General features: G+C 40.1%; 1 protein-coding gene across 4 annotated transcripts in view; it reads right to left on the minus strand.

Moving 5' to 3' along the window:
- Window positions 1–20,434, minus strand: part of LOC131675023 (cytosolic purine 5'-nucleotidase) — a 678,819-nt gene that overhangs the window by 293,483 nt on the left and 364,902 nt on the right. For all 4 annotated transcript variants that reach the window (XM_058953825.1, XM_058953835.1, XM_058953853.1 and 1 more), the window contains one exon: window positions 14,384–14,540. In XM_058953825.1, the coding sequence (XP_058809808.1) occupies window positions 14,384–14,540 (157 nt within the window). The remainder of the gene's footprint in view (window positions 1–14,383; window positions 14,541–20,434) is intronic.

A 20,434-nucleotide genomic window follows, 5' to 3' on the forward strand; every position in this document is an offset into this window, starting at 1 on the left:
GTATTTGAAAAAATACGCGTACAAAAATACCACGTCTAGGAAACAACGTAAGCGAGCTACATTATATAGCACAGGATAATCTACTATATATACAGTAGGCTTTACCTTGTCATCATCCGACTTATGTCCTGATGATGACAAGGTAAAGCCAATATCTATCAAATGTATACCCTAAATAAGTTACCTCTGTACAAAAGGAATCAGACTTATCCAAATTAATTTCTAGCCCTAGACTGACCAATCATTTCAGTACCTTTTCCAACCATAGCACATGACTGTCAAAATCTGCGTTAACTACCAGCAAGTCGTCAAGATACCAGAAAATGTGTGGCTTAAACTCTGGACTGAAAAGAGCATCCATAAGTTACGTAAAAGTAGCCGGAGTATTTGCCAAACCAAGTAGCTTTCGTTCAAATTACCACAATCCAAGACCTGGGACCGCAAATGCCGTATATTGTTTGCTATTTTCTGATAGCGGAATCTGCCAAAAATACCACCCGCAGATCAATTTTTGGTAGGTAAACTGCTTCGCGCAATCTATCTAAAATAACGTCTATGTTAGGTATCGGATACGCGTCTACTTTCGTTACTTTATTTATCGGTTTTGTTTACACACGATCACCGGCGTGTTGCACTATTGACGATGGCCTAATTATTTTCACCTTCCATAACCGGATGGTTTCTTCTTGCGTAAACCCTAATATCGGGATTGGGTTAGGGCGACATTAGACGTATCGACTTTTTTATCGGGCACACATCACCTATATCTATGATGTGCTGATAACTTTGGTAATCGCTGGTGATTCACCAGGCTTCGGGACAATTCGGCGGATGAGCGCCATAATTGTCTCTCGCTGAACCTCTTCATAGCTACTCAAACCTGCCATCTGGTTGAGTTGGTCATCTACCGCTTTACTCTCTTTCTCTGTTAGCTGATACCAATCGCCTTGATCACCTGCCTGTCACGCGCGATTACTATAACTGATATTTATACCTCATTTATTTCAAAAATCGGCGCCTAAAATCAAATTTTACTTCAAAGAAGATACTACCGTCGTAATCAATCAATCACTCCTACCACCAATTTTCATACTTAACAAGTCATCCCATGTTCACGGTTATTCACCTGAGATACCCTCTATGAATAATCGGCAGCCTTAATCGGTCTCTAAACCATGAGTTATGATTCGGCTCTACCACTGATACTTGTGCAGCCGAATCTAATAGCGCTGTATAGACTTTGTCAACCTTTGTCAACCTTAATAAAGAATTTGTTCTCCACTACTACGAATAACGCTGTATCTGATTTATTTACCGTTCACTTAGGAAGTTCTAAGTTACATTCAGACTTTTACTTCACTGAAACGGACGATGCATCGGTACTAAAGAACGAACCTCTACTCAACACAAACCCATTATCGGCAAACTCACCATTATTGCGTGACTGTGATCCTTGTCGCAGTTCGCTCCGACGGAAGTGCAACGCTTGAGCTGGCTTTCTCATCTACCGCAGGTTCATCCTTATTTTCGAAGGTAACGGTCTTTCCCAAAGTCTGCCCTACCGTGGGTAAAATACTCGAACCTTTCTCGCGTTCATGTGAAGCAATAGCAACTTACCTTGTTGCGCTTCTCATTTATCGGGCGAGCTAACTTTCGTACGTGAAAATATCTGAACCGATCACATCCTGCGTATCGATATTCGGTAAGTAATCGTACGATTTGGCGTTTCACCGTTTCGACTTCTGCGCTTCCCAGTATCGTAATGCGTTTATTTATCTGTTCCTACTTATTATTAGCCTAATTCGGAAAATTTACACTTACGCTATCCTGCTCCTAATTTCTCTTTATTGTTGAAGTAGGAATCTTACCCCCGAACACTCTTTTCACAACTTCATGCAGCGAATTTTTCAATCCTACATATTATATACTATTTTAGTCCAAACCCTCGTACTCTACAATAATTGCACGTGTAATTTGGCCTTATCTTTTAAATACTTTCCTACAAATCTGTCTAAGAAAGGAGGCGCAGAACCGGCAATTTCGGTCTTGCCCTCGCCTTGCCTTTCCTATCTCAGTTCTATTTATTTCATCTACAGGGCTTTTAGTCCTTGATCAAAATAAAACTCCTTTCTCTATGAGAGAGGGGACAGTCACCGTGCGCCTTGAGCTGGTCTCATTTATGGTGATCTCATTTATTGACGCCGTTTCACAAATATCGCTACAAGATGTACTTCTCTCGCCGTCAAAAATCAGTCAAAATCGCACTCTCTCTCTCTCTCTCTCTCTCTCGCTCTTCTCGCTCTCACTCGAAGACTACGTAACGAAGTCTCAAATGCCCTCGACTCTGCAAAAAATTCGTGCATTTCAGGAGGACTGTCTTCCGCAGCCACCAGCAAGGCCAGATGGAGAGAGTTACGAAACTTGGGAGTCACAAGGCGCGCTCTTCCATCCCCGTTTCAACTTTTTTCCCCAGCCGTACTAAACACCCACTTTGCCAACATAGTCAACTCGTCCCCTCCATTGACACATGACTTTTTGGACGCCCAAACGCTCCTCACGTCCACTCCCCATTCAATTTTCGTGAGGTTACTTGTCGGGAGGTCATGGATGCACTAAACTCGTCCACATCCAGAACATTCGGTCCTGATGGTTTGTCTGTCAAGATGCTTAAACTCGTCTCCTCTTCTTGTCTCTCATCTCTCACGCATCTTGTCAATAAATCATTACTGTGCGGCGTCTTTCCGACCTCCTGGAAACGGTCTCTCATCACCCCTCATGCCAAAGTACCTTCGCCCGCTTTTTTATCGGACATCAGACCGATAGCAAGGTTATCTGAGGTATCAAAGGTGCTTGAAAGGCTCGTTCATTTACAACTCTCGTCTTACCTGGACCGCCGCAAGCTGCGTGATCCACGGCAGGCGGGTTTCGTGCGGTTTCACAGCACCCAGACTGCTCTCCTGGGTGTCCTGGATGACGTCCGCAGGGCTATTGAGGAGCGTAAAATTACAATCCTCGTCCTTCTGGATTTCTCCAGGGCTTTCGACGTTATCCCCCATGGTCGTCTGATGGTCAAGCTCAGGGATCTATGCCTGTCTGACACTGTCTTGGGATGGTTCTTCAGCTATCTGACCGACAGGTTTCAGACCGTTATGGGGGAGGATGGCAGGGTGTCGGATTGGCTCAGGGTTGCTACCGGAGTACCACAGGGTAGTATTCTGGGACCATTGCTATTTGCAATCTTTATCTCGGACCTGCCCTCTGTTCTCTCCTACATGAACTACATGCTTTACGCCGACGACACGCAGGTCTATCTTCACTGTCATCCCGGCAGCCTTGCGGAGGCTTTGGGGAGGGTGCAGCTTGATGTGCAGGCTATAGCGGATTGGGCACTAGGAAACGGTATCTCCCTTAACCTCACCAAGACCAAGGTCATGATACTAGGCAGCGAACAGTACGTTAGGGCTATCAACTTGAATGACATCGTGAAGATCACCATCAACGAGGTTCCACTCGACTATGTTACCAGTGCTCGTAATCTGGGTGTGACACTTACTCCCACGTTAAACTGGTCCGAACATGTGAGAAGCGTGATGAGGAGGGCATACAGCTGTCTGGCTTCACTCCGTTTCCACAGGAAATCTCTCTCGACTACCCTCAGAAAAGTTCTCGTCGAGCAACTCATTTTCCCACATTTCGATTAGCTCTCAGTGGTTTGTATTCAGCTTGATGGAGAGCGCTCGTCTAAGCTTCAAGTTGCACAAAACGCCTGCGTACGCTTCGCAATAGGATGGATCCCTTTTATACCCTCTTTATCCTTAAACAGCCACATTACGCACCATAGACTAGCCCTGGGCTGGCTATCCCTTACCTCAAATAGGTATAGAGCCCTTGCCGTTCTGGCCTACTCTGTTGTGTCCAGAAAATCGCCGCACTACCTGGCTAGAAACCTGTCTGTCCTGCTCGATGGCGTTATTATCCGGCGCTCGGGTCGCCACCCGCCGTCGGCCGTTTGAATACAAGGCCCCTCGAACTGAGGCATGGAACTATTCCTTTGCTATCCTTGCTCAGAGAAAACTAAACTCACTGAGCGTGACCCTGTTCTCCATCGATCGGATCCCTAACTTCAAGGTTTGGACCCGTGATTTATTCTTAAATTACGAGGCTGGAGCATGGATTGAGAGGGCGACTCGCGGAAAGTTAATGCCAGTGCCGGCACTGTCCGATTACACTCGCATACCAAACAGAGTCAATCCAGTCGCGTTCTCCCAAAATTATCCATCGTCCCACACTTACCCCGCTATCGACCTATGGTTCATGAAATAGCTAATTGAACGGTTATTTTCTGGCCAAACGCACGTCGATCCACCTTTATACCTCTCCTCTTTTCAGACCGCCCATCTGTAAAACAAGTGCCATTCGCGTCTTTATTTTAATATTATTTTTCATCTTTTATTATTGTTAATTTTGTTGTTTTATCTGATAAGTCATTTACATTGTTCTTTATATATTTTATTTTACTATATTTTACATATTTTATTCTATTTTTAGTTTTATATATAAACTCTTAGTGTTTATTGTTAACGCCATTGGAAATTCGCTGCTCACCGTATATACTACTCACGCATTTTCACGTAATTCATCTTCTTCATATAGTTAAATGCGTTACTATTCATCCTTGCATCTCCTCTTTTGTCATGTTTAAATTTTGTTATTATTTTGTTATGTACATTTCCAAACTGCCAGACGGGGTTCCACCTCATTGGCGCAATAAACGAACTAATCTAATCTAATCTCACGGCGACACCTCGCCGATCGTCGCGCTCCTCTCTCCAGATCCTGCAACGACATAAGTATGTAGTCGCTATATAGCGTACACTCGGTCGCTGCGCTCGCGCGAGGAGAGTGCCGCACACAGGGCTAGCGAACATCGCTATAACCCTGTCACATCTATCTGAATGACCTGATCGATCCATTTTAGGTAGGAGTCGTCAAGCGGTCGACGGCTCCCGTAAGGATGTTTTCCTGCCTTACTTGATTACACGTAGGACAATCTCTACGAATGGATACAACGGTCCCATATACCTGACAAATCTGTGTAGACTCGGTATTTCGTACGTGGCAATTATCAGCATAATGACCTGGTTGTCGGTTGTAGCAAACTATCTGCAAATTTACCTGAACTACCGGACATTAAGCCCTCCTATGTGCTAACGCGTTGCAACTATAACAGGCTCTCGTAAATGGCATATTTAAATTGCTTCTAAACGTGCCACCTATTTGATCGCGCTGCTACGGATATAAGTTGGAAACTAGTTTGCAGCCTATGCCATCGGGCTATGCTGAATAGACGCTGCTTCTATTGCAGGTTCGTTTATCGCCGGCGGCTGTTGCTTACCAGACGAAACCACGGCAACTTCACTTCTCAAGTTTTTGCTCTTTTTACCTGCTTTCTTATTCGGCTGGTGCATTTTTTACTTGGACGGTTCAATTGTTAAACCTTATCTGCCTCATCGGTAAGACTTTCGATGGCTTCTTCTGATTTCTGCCTACCCTGAGACTTTTTGGTCCAAGTGTATGCAGTTTTCGGTATTAATGTTAGTCGGCTACTGGCGGTCACTACCACCTTTTCTTATCCGGCATTTGGTCCTATAGTGCTATACCTGCCTCTTTAAAAGCATTTAAATCTGTGAAGGTTTTGGTCTCTAAGATACTCTTATATTTCGAATGTAAATCTTCTACAATCATAGCTAATTATGACTTAACCGAAACTGCGCAAAATCTTTTGACAGACCGCGATGTAATCTACGATTTTCTCGTCTTCGCCCTGCGTTTTCTACTGCAACTCACCATAAAGCTATTGACTATCTAATCTACAGCAGAATTCGCTATAAAAACTTTTTTTTTATCCTTAAGCGTTTTTCACATACGGCCATTAACCACGTACCACGAAAGTGTTTTATTGCAGAATGCGGTGCCTATTGATAACAGCATTTCTCTATCTGAAGTGCTATAATAATGCTGATAATCACTTAAACCTGACAAAAAGGTGAACGTGTTAGATTCGTCCTTACCTGAAAAGCGGAAGGACCAAGCATTGAGTGCGCGTATTACATCTGTAGTTATACGTTGTTATATTTGACTCTCGAAGGGCTGCTCTCTTTGCTCGATCTCTTTGTTTTAATCAACCTAACTTTTCGCGGCGATTTAATTTTGTCAGTCTCGCAACTATCAGTATTCGACGGACACGTACTCGTATCGCCTATACTACAATTCCTCAACCACTCTATCCTCTTCTGCTAAGGTTGCGCCACACGAGCCACATTCTTTCTGTCGGCTATCGAGCTTTCGTCCAACTATGCAGGTATCCGCGCTTCGTTTCATATAACCGCTTGTATCTCGCGATCCCAGTCTTCAATCCACAAGTTTACTTTTAACACTCGGTACTTTGTATTCACAGATATGCTTAGATCTGTGTTGACAGACGCGTTACCTGCTCTATCCATTGGTGCACTCACATGTATCGGTTGCTCAGTTACGGTTGCGGGCACGTTTAATCCCGTATGGTTGCTGAACGACTTGGACGGAGGCAGCAATGAAGCTTGCTGCTCAGCCTGAGCCGCTCTACTGTGCATTGCCTCTTTTTTTGCCCTAAAAATTGTGTTCGCATTATCTATGATGCTCTGTCTGACTTCTCGCCTATCAATCCAAAGTAGCACCGCTGTCAAAGCTATCCAGATCTGGCTTAGCACATTAGTACTACGCTTTCGTTGATCTCACGCGACTTGCTCGCGTATGCGCCCATTTGCGTTATCCGAAGGCAGCGCAACGACCTCCGGTAAAGCGTTGCTATTACCGTGTGCGACAGCTTTTTCACCCAGTAAGCGAATTTTCTCGGTGTGAGTGACAACACTTGTTCTCATCTGTGTCGCCTGCTCTTGGTTATGCAGGAATTCGGCCGCCAAGGGCGCTACAGCCATCGCGTGTTCGTTGCATTTCAACTTTTTCGTCTGCGTATCGCGTAATAATCTGCGTATGATTATTTTATCCCTATAATGACATTATCGATTTAATAAAAAAAACTTACGTGTGGATTGTAATATGAGCTAGAGACAAAGTGTGCTCCAACCGCGAGCTATGTAATTCAACACTTCCTTAAATAATTCAAATAAATTCTTTCTAGATTCTGAGCCAGCGAGTGATCGCCTTGCTTAAGCCTAAAGAAAAAAGTGGTAAAATACCAGAAATTTATTTACCATATAATTTTCAATAAATAGTACAGTAAAATTCTTAGGTTCTAAGCAAAGAAAGACAATACGAAAATATTCGCATTTAACGTTAAAACGACTTGATTACGTTTTGTGATGAGACAGGTGGTATGAAGAATCGAAAAACACTTAAAGATTTTAAAAAGAATTATTCTATTTCCAAATAGCAAGATTTTACAGGGAAAAGCTTTGTGGTGAATCACATCAGAGAATACAAGGCAAATATAAGAAAATCGTAGCTTATGTCGCGGCATTTCAAACGATTTTGCACCGATTCGACGCGCTGGTTTCAGTAAGGCGATAACTAGCGATAATCGTTGACGGTCTACATTCGAGGACTCGCTTACCAGATTGTCCCGTAACCTAGTGAGTCGTTGGCGATGAGAAAAGTTACCAGGCACATTATTGATATAGGTGATGTGCGCCCGATAAAGACGTCAATGCGTCGAATGTCGCCTCTGATATTAGCGCTTACTCAGGCGAAACCATACGGCTGTAAAAGGCAAAAATAATTAGGCCGTCATATAGTCAATAGTGTAACGGGAATAGAGCGTAAACAAGACAACGGTTACAGGTTTTGTCTTGATTTTAGATCGACTAACAAAGTGATGAAAATAGAAGTTTGAAGATTGGGATGAATTTGTAAAAATGGCAATGTTTAATTATAACACTACCAGACATGAAGTTACGCATTATACACCATATGAACTCATGTTTGCAAGAGTTGCAAGAGTACCATCAGCAACTCCGCCAGAACCGAAAGATCTTATGCCGATTATATGTCACAACTAATTAACCGTTTGAATGCTTTGCACCAAATTGCTCGTGAAAAAATTACACTTGCAAAGCTTAAGTCAAAACATTACGACAAAAAATCAATCGAAGAGAAATTAAGGTAAACGATTATGTTTGGGTTCTAAGTGGCCTCAAACCAAAAAAATTCGATGACCAATACTCTGGTCCATATCTGGTATCGGAAGTGTGACCCAACGGAAATGTACAAATTAAAATTGGCAGCAAAATTGTACATACGAACCGTTTACGCATATCGCATATAAGGCCAGCCGAATAATCGTTTCGCAAAATTTAATAAACAAACGCACAGATTGCATGTTCTGATTAAGATCTATTAAGGAATAACTTAAATTTATTGTTTACAGATGATGAATCTTCTAATTTGCCTACTGCTCTTGGAACTTGTCACCGAGGCGAAGGCCTTCATTGCTTATAATTGTGCTCAGAAGTTCGCAAATATTACATCTTTTTCTTTAGTAGCTATTGCAGACTGCGAATTGCCACCACCAATCGTCGATTCTACGCGGATCGAAGTATCACTATTGCAACTCAATGAATATTCGTCGGTCCGAGTGCGCTATTGCAAAATAGAAATAGATAGGGACGCTAAGAGATGTGGCTATAATAATTATAGTATGGAAGTTGGATTAGGAAGAATAAAATACCTACGCGAAACATCAAGCGACGAATGCGAAAGAATGCACGTACACAGATCAATATCTATAAGAGATCGCCTCTTTCAATCCTTAATAGTGAATAATGCAGTAGTACACGCTACAACTTTCGCAGGATCAGCTGGTAGCGCGGGTGGATGCAGTAACGCAGGCTACTATAATGACCCATATAGCGAATTTCAAGACGTTTTTGTGACAGGTTATGTTAAAATTTCGTTGCAAGAACACTGGGAAACAGTATCACCAGATAATAATAAAATCACATTATCAACGAGTACGGTTTGTAAATTCAGTGACGATAAATGCATATATAACGTTCTCGGTTACGCTTTCTGGGATCCAATTCCCATGCACGAGTGCCTAGAAAATAAGTTCACAGAACTTTACACCGGATACGTAGATAAAGTCATGGATCAGGGTAGCGAAAGGCTACCACTATACGTGTTAGATACACAAGGAGTGTCCTTCGCATTTAAAGATCTAGGAGCATTACCTAAATGCGAGTTTGTCTTAACCAGAACAGAACATCCGAGAATTTTTATCCTAGATGATGAAAATAAACATACTTTCCCGGCAATAAAAGATAACAGCATTAAAAACATCAATTTATTTGCATATTTTAATGCAAAGATACTTTTCTTTGAAAAACACGTAAGAAAAAGCTTACAAAAGTTATATTATGATGTGTTATTAGCCTACTCGCAGGCGAGGTCATTCACATAATGAAGTGCTTACCAGTAGACGTACGGACAAGAAACTCTTCAGAGTGCTATCTAGAACTACCTGTAGAGCGCAACGGTAGACCTATATTTATGACACCTCGCACGCACATATTGAAATTTTTCGGTACAGAAACAGCCTGTGATGAGACAGTACCAGTAATGTTTAAGGTGGGAAGTGGATGGTTTAGAATGTTACCACGACCGACCTATTTTGGCGACGGACCAGAGGTTTTAAAGCCTCAGATAAAGCAAACATGGGAATATCTAGCACTCAATGACATAACTAACAGCGGAATTTATAGTTTGTCAGATATTGAAAAATTAAAAAGCTATATCATGTTTCCAAATGAACAAGCCGCGATTTTGAATAAAGTAGCAAAAAGTGTATCTTTGAACGGACGTCCCTTAGCAGAATTATCATTTTATCATATGCTCGATGAAAAAGCGCTAGAGAAATTAGCCGACTCCACATGGTCGAAATTATGGGGAAGATTTATGAGATTTGGTTCGGTAAGCGCAGGCGTTATTTCCGTAATTATGCTTTTTTGCATGGTTAAATTTATACTCGATACAGTTTTATAGCTAGATTAGTGATTATTTATTATTATTTATTTATTATTTATAGTGATTAGTGATTATTAGCTCCCGGTTCGAAAGGTAGAGTAAAATAAAGGGGACTTAATTGCCAGTAAGACAGCATCATGTCAACTAGTTTTGTGTCTATGCCTCTATAAGTGATAGTATAACATGTTCGTGAGTAAGATCTTGCAAAAGTTGGAAGAGGCTTATGGAGAAAATCACGGATTTGTGATCACCGAAGAAGGAGTGATAAGTGATCCCTTTAATTTGTTCAACAGTCCGGAACCATACGACAACGTGGTTTTACCGGAAATATATCGACGAGGAATCATCTTGTGGTTAAACAGTTAGTGTATGCGTTGTTCACACGTTTCCGTTTTGAGGGTGGCATAGCGTAATGAAACATTACCACCTCTCTCTCTCTCTGGGCGCCAATAGGCCCACTGTCTTTCACTCCTTCGCTTTTAAACGCTGGAGATCCGGAAGTAAAGTTTGCTACGACATCCCTAACGCACACAGTGAGTCGGAGCCTTTTTAATCTAAGGCGGCGACCTCCTCGAGAGAAGTACCGATCTTTTCGACGCTCAGGGAAAGTGGAACTAAAGGCTTGATCCTCGGTTTGGGAGCGACAACGAGACTCTAGTTGCCCCAACGTCTACCGCGTCGGAAGCACGCAGCATACAAATCTTACGAGATTTCCTTGACCTGGTACCAATACCCCGCAAAGCCCAACCTAAGTTGGGATGTCAGAAGAGAGACTCAGCTAGGATAGCCAGAGGAGATTCCTAAGACGATCAACCAGCTAAGCCTCCCCTCCTGGGCTCGCGTTCGAAAACATCCCAACCTGCGTACCTGTATTAAGGGATTGCTCCCACGACTCACAGGTCCATCGCTTCGACGTACCGAGGCATGTCTTCCCATTGCGTTTCGATCATCCCCGCTCACGCTGGTGGGTATCCGTCATTCGAAGAGTTGTTTCCCGGTTTTCGTTCTATTTTCGGACTTCGCTTTCTAAGGAATGGCTTTTATGACTGGCTGATACTGATGTTTGCTCTTTCGATCTAATGTTTTTGACTTTTAGGTCAGGGCGGGGTCTCGCCTAGCCGACAAGGCGAATCCCCAGGCAGTTTTCAGTATTCGTGCCAGTCATGCCACGCATTCGAATCAAACTCCGACATTAGGCTAAATCGGGTATTCTAATTCGCGTTCAAATCATCGAACTTCGGAGTTTAATTCTGAAGTTCGATGCTCAAATAGGGACAAGCGTTGTGTGTTTTGCCTACTGTTTCTTTACAGAGACAGCGTTTTCAGCCCCACACGCGAAGGTACACACATTTGCACTTGTGATTGCAAGTCTTTGTTCAAATACACATTGCATTCACTTCAGGTCGACTAGCATTAGTTGCTTGTCGAGGGCAATCGGTGACGCATTTTGTACTTCAGTATTTGCATTTGCATATGCCCGTACAGGAAAGAGAAATTTACGACATCCTCTCCCAAAACAACGAATTGTTTGTTTGAGAAGTCTCCATTCTCTGTTAAGGAAGACAATTATTGTCCGCCGCTTTGATAAAAAGATTTTTGCACAAAGTGGCCATATGGTGCACCATGTGTATAATCTATGTTTTTGCTAAGCGGACCATAATCGAGCTTCCTGAGAGCGTCGTGATTGCAACCACCCTTGAGGTTAAACAGTGAAGCAGTGAAAATGGAGCGATCATCCACAGCGGGTAACCCTACAAATCAAGCCCAGGCCTTAGAGCAGATTTGTTATGAGAGCTGCGGGGACTACCAAAAGGCATCAGAGGATTGCGCTCGTATGACGGGATACGACCTAATCCTACCGATAGTATCCGGACCAGATGTAACGAATGAGCAGCTTCGAATCATTATAAAAAGGTGGCAGTTAAGGTATGAGAATGATCAGTTACAGTATGTAGAGTATGTTCCTCGACCGCCTGATGAATGTACCAGAGAAGATATGCAAGTATGGATAGACTATCTAGTAGCATATTTTCATGGAGAAAGGATAGAACGCGGAAGAACATATACCGAATTTGTGTATTTGCCTTATGGAGGTAGAGGTTTTGCGGACCTATTAACCTTTTGTAACTGTGTGCAATGCTCTCAGCCTCTACCTGTGTGGCGTTTTTGTAAGCTGTGCATTTTAAAACACTTAAGTCACAGACCAAAAAATATTTTCCTCATCTGTTAGGAGTGCTGGTCAACTGCTCATCAGAATGCCCTTCAACCTGGAAAAAACTACCATATATGTAAACCTGGCACCATACGAGAAGAAATATTTTTAAGAAAATTAAATGTAGTGTGAAGTGGTGGTTTCTTGCCTTTTGAAAATTAGAGACTTTATGTTAAGTAGTGCTTCGAAGTGTTTCTCTTTCAAACATATATATGTGTAAAATTACTTTGTGTTTAGTACGTAGTGTTTATTGTAACTTCGTTATGTGCAAGTTATAAGTATAAGTATAATGTTTTGACGTACGAAATTTCAAATAGACGCAGGGCGCTCGCAAGTTGTGAGCGCCCTGCGTCGCTAGTCTTCAGGGGCGGGCGTGTTACGTCGAGGATGAGTCAGACTATTTTATAGCGGTAAAATTTGAATTTTTTATGAAAGGGGAGTTCCCGTAATTAGAAGTAATAGTCATTTAATAGCTGACTTTAATAAATAAAACTTTAGCAGACTTTATGAAATAACAGTAAAATCCGGTTATAATCCTGTCCATTGGATTATCGGCATTATCACGCTCGACAATCCAACTGACCCGCGATCGCGATCGCGCACCTCATGTCCTACACGGGTGTCGACAACCATGTCAGGCCACGCCAATATCACCTCGCGCGCCGCTAAGCATGCGAGAGAGAGAGAGAGAGAGAGAGAGAAAGAAAATCACGCAGCACCAACCTTGACCGTTAACGTCGACGGAGGCAACGCTGGATGCACTTGCCTGCGCGGTGTGACTTGCCGTTGTGGATACCGACAATGATGGCTTGCTATCACTACCACTCCTGCCGCTTGTACCGCTGCCGTCTCCTGCAGATGCGCAGATCGCACACGCGCCGGCGGTGTAGACGCCACCGTGATGAAACTCGTGCACCCCAGTAATGGGCGACGGAGTTTGGTTGGGCGCGACCCAGCCATCAATCAAACGAACTCACAACACTCCGGGTCCACACACCGGGTACGCATCCAAACAAATTAACACTCGACGACGGCGAGACACTACCGCTACCGGAAATAAATCAGGCAAAAACTAAAAAGAAGAAAAAAAGAAAACCGGGGTAAACACGCGCGATCGATCGGCCAGTCAACACTTAACTACCGATTTCCCGCGCCCCTATCTCTTTCATCGCTCGATCAGCTCCGTCGGCCGCTCCTTGCTCCGCCAATCCACTCGCCTGCCACACCTCAAACAGAGAAAAATGGGCATGGAGGTGTGGACAAATACACTCTCATCCTGAGCGTAACGAACGGATCGAGGGAGAGCCAACGGAGAAAAACGGTAAACCGAGATTCTCCGTAACAACTTATTAAATTTCATACAAAAACACATATCCTAAAGTAATCACGTGAAATACTCAGAAATAAACTTAGACCAGCGGTTCATATGAAATAAATATATATTCAGATAAGTTAAGTAACTGAAATTTAAAATGGAGAAAAATGTACTGGCTCGTAGGAAAAAAATCAAAAATCATCATGTAAAATAAAATACTTTTCCACGAAATTATAATTAAACTGATCTGAACTCGTGGTATTAAATTATAGGATGCCTATTCAAACTCGAATATCGAAAATCATGGAATTTTTTCAATCGAAAGTCCTGCGAAGTATTATACGAGTTACGCGGTTCGTATCAAACAACATCATCCGGAATGACCTACAAATACCATCAGTAATGAAAGAATTTAAAACTTTGTATGAAAACCATAACACGAGACTGTAAAACCATAAAAATAAATTTATCAGAAAATTTTTCTGGACAACTGTCATTACTACTGAATTTAGAAAACATAAATTGATGAAAATATTAATAAACCAAAATCTATCTGATTTTCAAACAATCTAAATACAAATAGATAATACAAATTTAAGTATCCTACTGCATATTATGTTAAGGTATCATAATACTAATTGCATTGACTTAATGTCAATATGTAACAGATAAATTGATTATTCATTTAGACTAATAAAAAATATAAATTAAATAAATATAGAGTAAAATTAGTAAAATTAATAAAATTCTTTTTGAACATACACACTCACACACACACACACACACACACACACACACACACACACACACACACACACACACACACATATACTAACCAATATGTAAGGGGCCTTTATGACTCCCTAACTTTAATGCTCCCGTTTCCGTGTCGACTTGACGAAGAATAGTTCCTTCTCCAAAAAAAAGTGGCTTCTTAGCATCAACTACGATAGTATCAAAATAACTTTTCCAATTTTGACGTTGTTCGTTAATCTATAACAATATTTCCAAATTATTATTTTCGGTCACAAAGGTCCTCATAAAAGTATGAAATTTGGCCTAATTATCACTGAGTGTGATATTAGAAAATATCAAATATCTTATTTATAAAATTCTATTTTCTACCTGACAGATCTTTTGAAAATGATGAAAACTAGTACGAGACTAGACTTAGCAACTTTTTAAAGAGCTTAGGATGGGACAATAGTAATGAAGATACGTAGCCTATTAAAAAATAAATAAAATATGTTATCAAATATCGTAATAACAAACGGGCAGTATAGTCAAGGCACACGGCTACATTGGTTATATCGTGCGAACTAAACGATGAAAGAGAAAAAAGCTGAGTGCACGGCTCTATTCCCACGAATCAATTTTCGAGACCTTCATGGGACATAAAAGGAGTGATTTATTCTTTTGTAGAATGTTCGGCAGCATTGTTGCATACATTGTGGCTTTCAATGTCATCAACTACTGGGTAAGCATATTTCTTGGGTTATTACTTGGCTAACAGACGGATGAAGACGTAGACGCGGAGGTACTAAATGTTGGCTTAATAAACTCATCGTTGACTAGGTGTTTGAGGTAGCCTTATTTGGGATCATCCGTTGAGACCATCTTCTTCACATTGTTAACTCTGATGATGTATACTCAGTTATTTATACATTGTACTATCTTATCACCTCATGTGGATCTGAATACGGTAGCTGTAAGATCTCATCTGTGAGGTATCTTCATCCTTATGAATATGTTAGAATATAGCCCCTTGCGTTCGACAACACGGTACATAGAGCATTTTGTTCAATTTTAAGCTGAGAAATAAGCTCTCTGAGCATGGCGACAAACATAGTCTTATTCATTGGAATGTTCTGCGGGACAAACAAATTCAACAGAAGACGGTTAGGACAACTAATATTTCTTCGCATCTGGAAACGAGTACATAAACGCCACCACGAGCCCCCGGTGGAAACGTTTTGCCGGACCCTTGCTCTGAAAATGATATGGTTCAATATAGATTTTTTCGAGCTAGTCAGATAAGCTAGAACATCAGAGAGAGTAGACTTGAATTGGGTTTATTGGTTTGAGTAGTGGGAAAGCGTAATCAGTAATCTAATGATGGTAGCTATAACAGATTTGGATGATGTCAAAGAGTAAGACGGTGAGTAGATATCTGCTAAAGCTATCAATGGTAGATTACCAATCAGGTAGACGTACCTTACAAATGCTTTCGCCTACTGAAACTAATTATTACAAGATTTTCAATGTTTTGCATCTTGGCGAAAAATGGTCGCAGCTTGAAGAACTCAATGGATTTCAAAAACTCATTGAAAAAGCATTGAAATAAGTTGTGAAATTTTCAGATATAAAAAACGAAAGACAAAATTTCATTTTTTTTAGTCGCACGTAATCAATCCTTATTTTAGTTCCGAATATCGGATTTTAAAAAAGCTTATTACAATTGAAAATTGAATCAATTCTCTTAAAAATAATACTCTAAAATTTTCCATGCTATAATTTCTACTATGGCTATGAGTATTTTTATGAAAATAAATGAATTTTTTTTGAGTAGCTAAACTCTTGAAAACTACGCATTCTACATAAGTAGTATAGGCTATAAGGGTTCTAAGCCACTTTTACCATGTGAGTATTCATTCCTTCCTTACCAGCAGTCGGTAACATGATTAATCATGCATTACCGGTCATTGAAATGTTTTATCGGCCGATTTTGTATCGGCGGTTTGCATTGTAGCCGACCGTGCATGTGCATGTGCATGTGTGTGTGTATGCTCGGCCGGTCGGTAGTTATCGACGTGGGTGATGCCCCCCCCCGCAGGCCCCATGCCCCCTGCCCAATGGCCCCCTCCCGATGATCGATCGATGATGTGTCAGATTAATGGAAAAAGAGATATATGATTAAGGGGGGAATACGAGGTGTTTTCAAAAAGTAAGGTGATTTTTCAAATTTCATGGGCAACGTACTTTTGATTTTTTTGTTTTGTTATGTTGGTACACTCTTCCCGAACATCTGTACCAAGTTTCAAGTGTATAGCATTTTTTGTTTGGTTGTGAGAGGCGTAAAGGATATAAGTGTTTTGCGTGCTCGGCGATTTCTTGCTATCGAAAAATATGGATCAAAGGATTTGCATTAAATTTTGTGTAAAAAATAAAATAAAGTGCTCCGAAACACTTAAAAATGTTGACGGTGGCATACGGTGACACTGTTCTGAGTAAAAAAAATGTTTACAAGATGGCCGGGAAGATGCCAATGACGAGCCTCGCTCTGGACGCCCAAGCACGTCAACAACTGATGAAAACGTTCAAGCAGTGAAGAAAATTGTTCTGGAAAATCGTCGAATCACTATCAGAGAAATTGCTGAGGATGTTGGTATATCGCTTGGCTCGTGCTATGAAATTTTTTCTAACGTTTTGGGCATGAGACGTGTGTCAGCGAAGTTTGTTCCGAAATTGCTAAATTTTGACCAAAAGAACCGTCGCATGAGCATCGCTCAAGAACTGTTGAATGACGTCAACGACGACCCAGATTTACTCAAAAGGGTCATAACTGGTGACGAATCATGGGTATATGGTTATGATATCGAAACCAAAGTCCAATCGTCCCAATGGAAGAGCCCAGATGATCCAAGATCGAAAAAAGCACGCCAAGTTCGATCAAATGTCAAAGTTTTGCTCACAGTTTTCTTCGATTACCATGGCGTGGTGCATCAGGAGTTCTTACCATATGGACGTACGGTCAATAAACAGTATTATCTTGAAGTTATGCGCCGTTTTCGAGAAGCAATACGAAGAAAACGCCCAGAATTGTGGAAAAACATTTCATGGCTTTTGCATCACGATAATGCCCCTGCTCACTCATCTTTGCTTGTGAGAGATTTTTTGGCCAAAAACAACACCACAATCATGCCTCAGCCACCATATTCACCGGATTTGGCCCCATGTGACTTTTTCTTGTTCCCAAAACTAAAGAGACCTATGAAAGGACGAAGATTTGCAACGATTAAAGAGATAAAGACTGCATCGCTGGAAAAGCTCAAGGCTATACCGAAAAGTGCTTATGAGAAGTGCTTTGAGGATTGGAAAAACCGTTGGTATAAGTGTATTGTATCTGAGGGGGATTACTTTGAAGGGGACAACATAAATATTGATAAATAAACAAATATTTTTTCTTAAACATACAAAGTTACCTTACTTTTTGAACACACCTCGTATTATCAACGGTGGCGTACAGGCATGACGCGCCCAGTCGGTATATCTCATGGAATGAGGTTGGGGATAAGGTTTATTATTATTAAAAATATTGAACACGTTTAAACTTTTTAAAACACATTTATTTGATAAAAATGTATACATGTTTATTATATTATAATACTTATACAAGTTTTGTTACCACTTATTGTATTATACTTAACTATACGATCGTGTAAAATTAAACAATATGCAGCTGTTTCCGCTGGTATATCATTTTTTGTTTCAAACTCTAGACATACATCTACAGCAGCTTGTTTCAATGATTCATTTTGCTTAGAACAATCTATTACTATTAGAGGTGCATGCGTAATAAATTGTTTTCTATTCAAAAGTGGATTGTACATACAGTCTCTGTTGTAATAGTTCACTTAAAATTAGCATACATGTCATATAACATAGAATATTGATTATTACTTATATCAAGATTTAAATTTCCATACGGATATTGCTGAGAATTGAGAAAAAGTTTAACATTGGTTACCCTGTAATGATCAAATCTGCTGGGATTTTTAGTTTGATCAGACTTGCGTTTTGTTTGAAAACCTAATATAATATATCTTGGTTTTTCTAATTGATTGGATGTTTTTACTGTCCAAAGATTTTTTGACGTTTGTGGTAATGCTGGATACTCATAAAGTTCCCACGATCGAAAACTCATAGAAATAGGAATATCTTTTTGAATGAAATTGAATAACTGTATTTTACACTTATCTGACGTAATTACATAAGGCATCAACCATTCGATTCGTATGAGTTGTATTTTAAAAGGATTATACTGCTTCATCAATTCTCACCAAGTTTTGTATGACTGCGTTTAAATTATCTCTTGATCGGGTAAGAATAAGTTCATGCTTTACATTCACAACAATTTTGTGATAGTCTTCAGCGAATTCTAAAATCATGGAAAGTGGTATCGATACATGAAAGTAACCATTGTTGTCAATTATTGTCTTAGTTTCTTCAATATCAAGCCATCCGGCATTTTCGAGGAATGCACTTTGATTTTGATTCAATGAAATCAAACCTTTCATAGTACTCGTCAAACCAACATTTTTACATCTGTCTATCTCAATGGCATTAATTTCATAGCGGATATCTTCGAATAGATGGCATATAGCATTATTTACGACCTTTGTCCCAGTAACAGCATTACCACTACGTCTTCTTATTTTTCCTACAATGTGTAGAGAACTTTTCGATGGTAAGAGACATAAATCTTGATGTATTAATATACGAATTTCATCGCTATTGTTAAATGTTTGTGAGTTGTAAGGTTCATGTGCATGAAATTCATAATGAGATATAGATTCATCAAAGATGATAGGTGCTTGCACACTAAATATTTCTTCCATCTTTGAAATAACAACAGCATACAAATATACACGTTAATTTTTTAAACTGTTGACGTTTCTTTTTCTTCTTTTTGTTGCGACGTCTCGAACAATCTTCAGTCCGAGACTTTTCAGGAACTGAATGTTTCGACGTGTTAGACCTCTGACTATCCGTAGATAACTGACTTTTTGAGCGCATAACGGTATTGTTATATAGCCACTCCCTACTTTAGCATTATAAACTATTCCCATTATACTCTCTTTATATGTAAACGAATCGTGATTACTTCTTCACGAAAGGTTATTAAATTACCGTCTTGGTCTATTAGTCGTAGCTGTAAATGATCAATAACTCTGACAGTTAGAGGTAAATATATAATCTGTTTAGGAACTTCAATGATCTTATATCCTGGTGGTACAGCTGGAAAGAATTCATGAATGATATGACCTCTATTTTGATTAATATAAGCTTCAAATGTTATATTACATTCAACGCGTACAGCGTTTACTTTGAGAATGGTTACAGGCATGTCGGAGACATTATTTATATTGGTTGGCAACAATCGTTTAGTGAAACCTAATAAACGTCCTATAGAGTTAGTTGGTCGAAAATTGACAAGTTCATTGCAAATTATTTCACTGCATAAAGTATTGTTATTATGTTTTATTTCAATTTTTATATCTGTTCACTTTAACTTTTCTTTCGAATATCGATCTATGTCACCAATTTCATAACTACCTGTAGGTAGTTCAACTTCAATATAATCAACTTTGAATTTATAGTGTCCGACGTCAATATTTGGTATCGAATTAAATGTAAGTAATTCTACCAAATCAAAAGTATAAGTTTTATCCTTATCCAGTTCTATAGGTGGAAAATAGTATGTTTCAAATAAAGATGATGTACCAGACAAACTGAGGGTCAATGATTCAACCATGTCGAGTGATTGTACACAACTGAATTCTTTATTCGCAATTCTTACTATTTATACAAATAATAATTGTCATGATGTTCTAACAAATTACATAAAAATTTTAAACATAAATGGCCACAGGTGTAAGTATTATAATTTTGATATTTGTTATAATTGTACTTGATTTGATCAACTTTGAAATATTTCAAGAGGTCTAGAGGTGGTCGTAAATTATCAAAACTATCAAAGTAGAAGACATTTTTACCATTTTTTTGGTATCCCACCCAATGTGTACGAGGTGTGTTCAAAAAGTACCCGGAATTATCGTTTTTCCAAAAAAATATTTATTTATTTGTTTACATCAATGTGGTCCCCT

The sequence above is a fragment of the Phymastichus coffea genome, unplaced genomic scaffold (assembly GCF_024137745.1).
Source record: "Phymastichus coffea isolate CEN01 unplaced genomic scaffold, Cenicafe_Pcof_1.1 PCOF00001, whole genome shotgun sequence".
NCBI lineage: Eukaryota > Metazoa > Arthropoda > Insecta > Hymenoptera > Eulophidae > Phymastichus > Phymastichus coffea.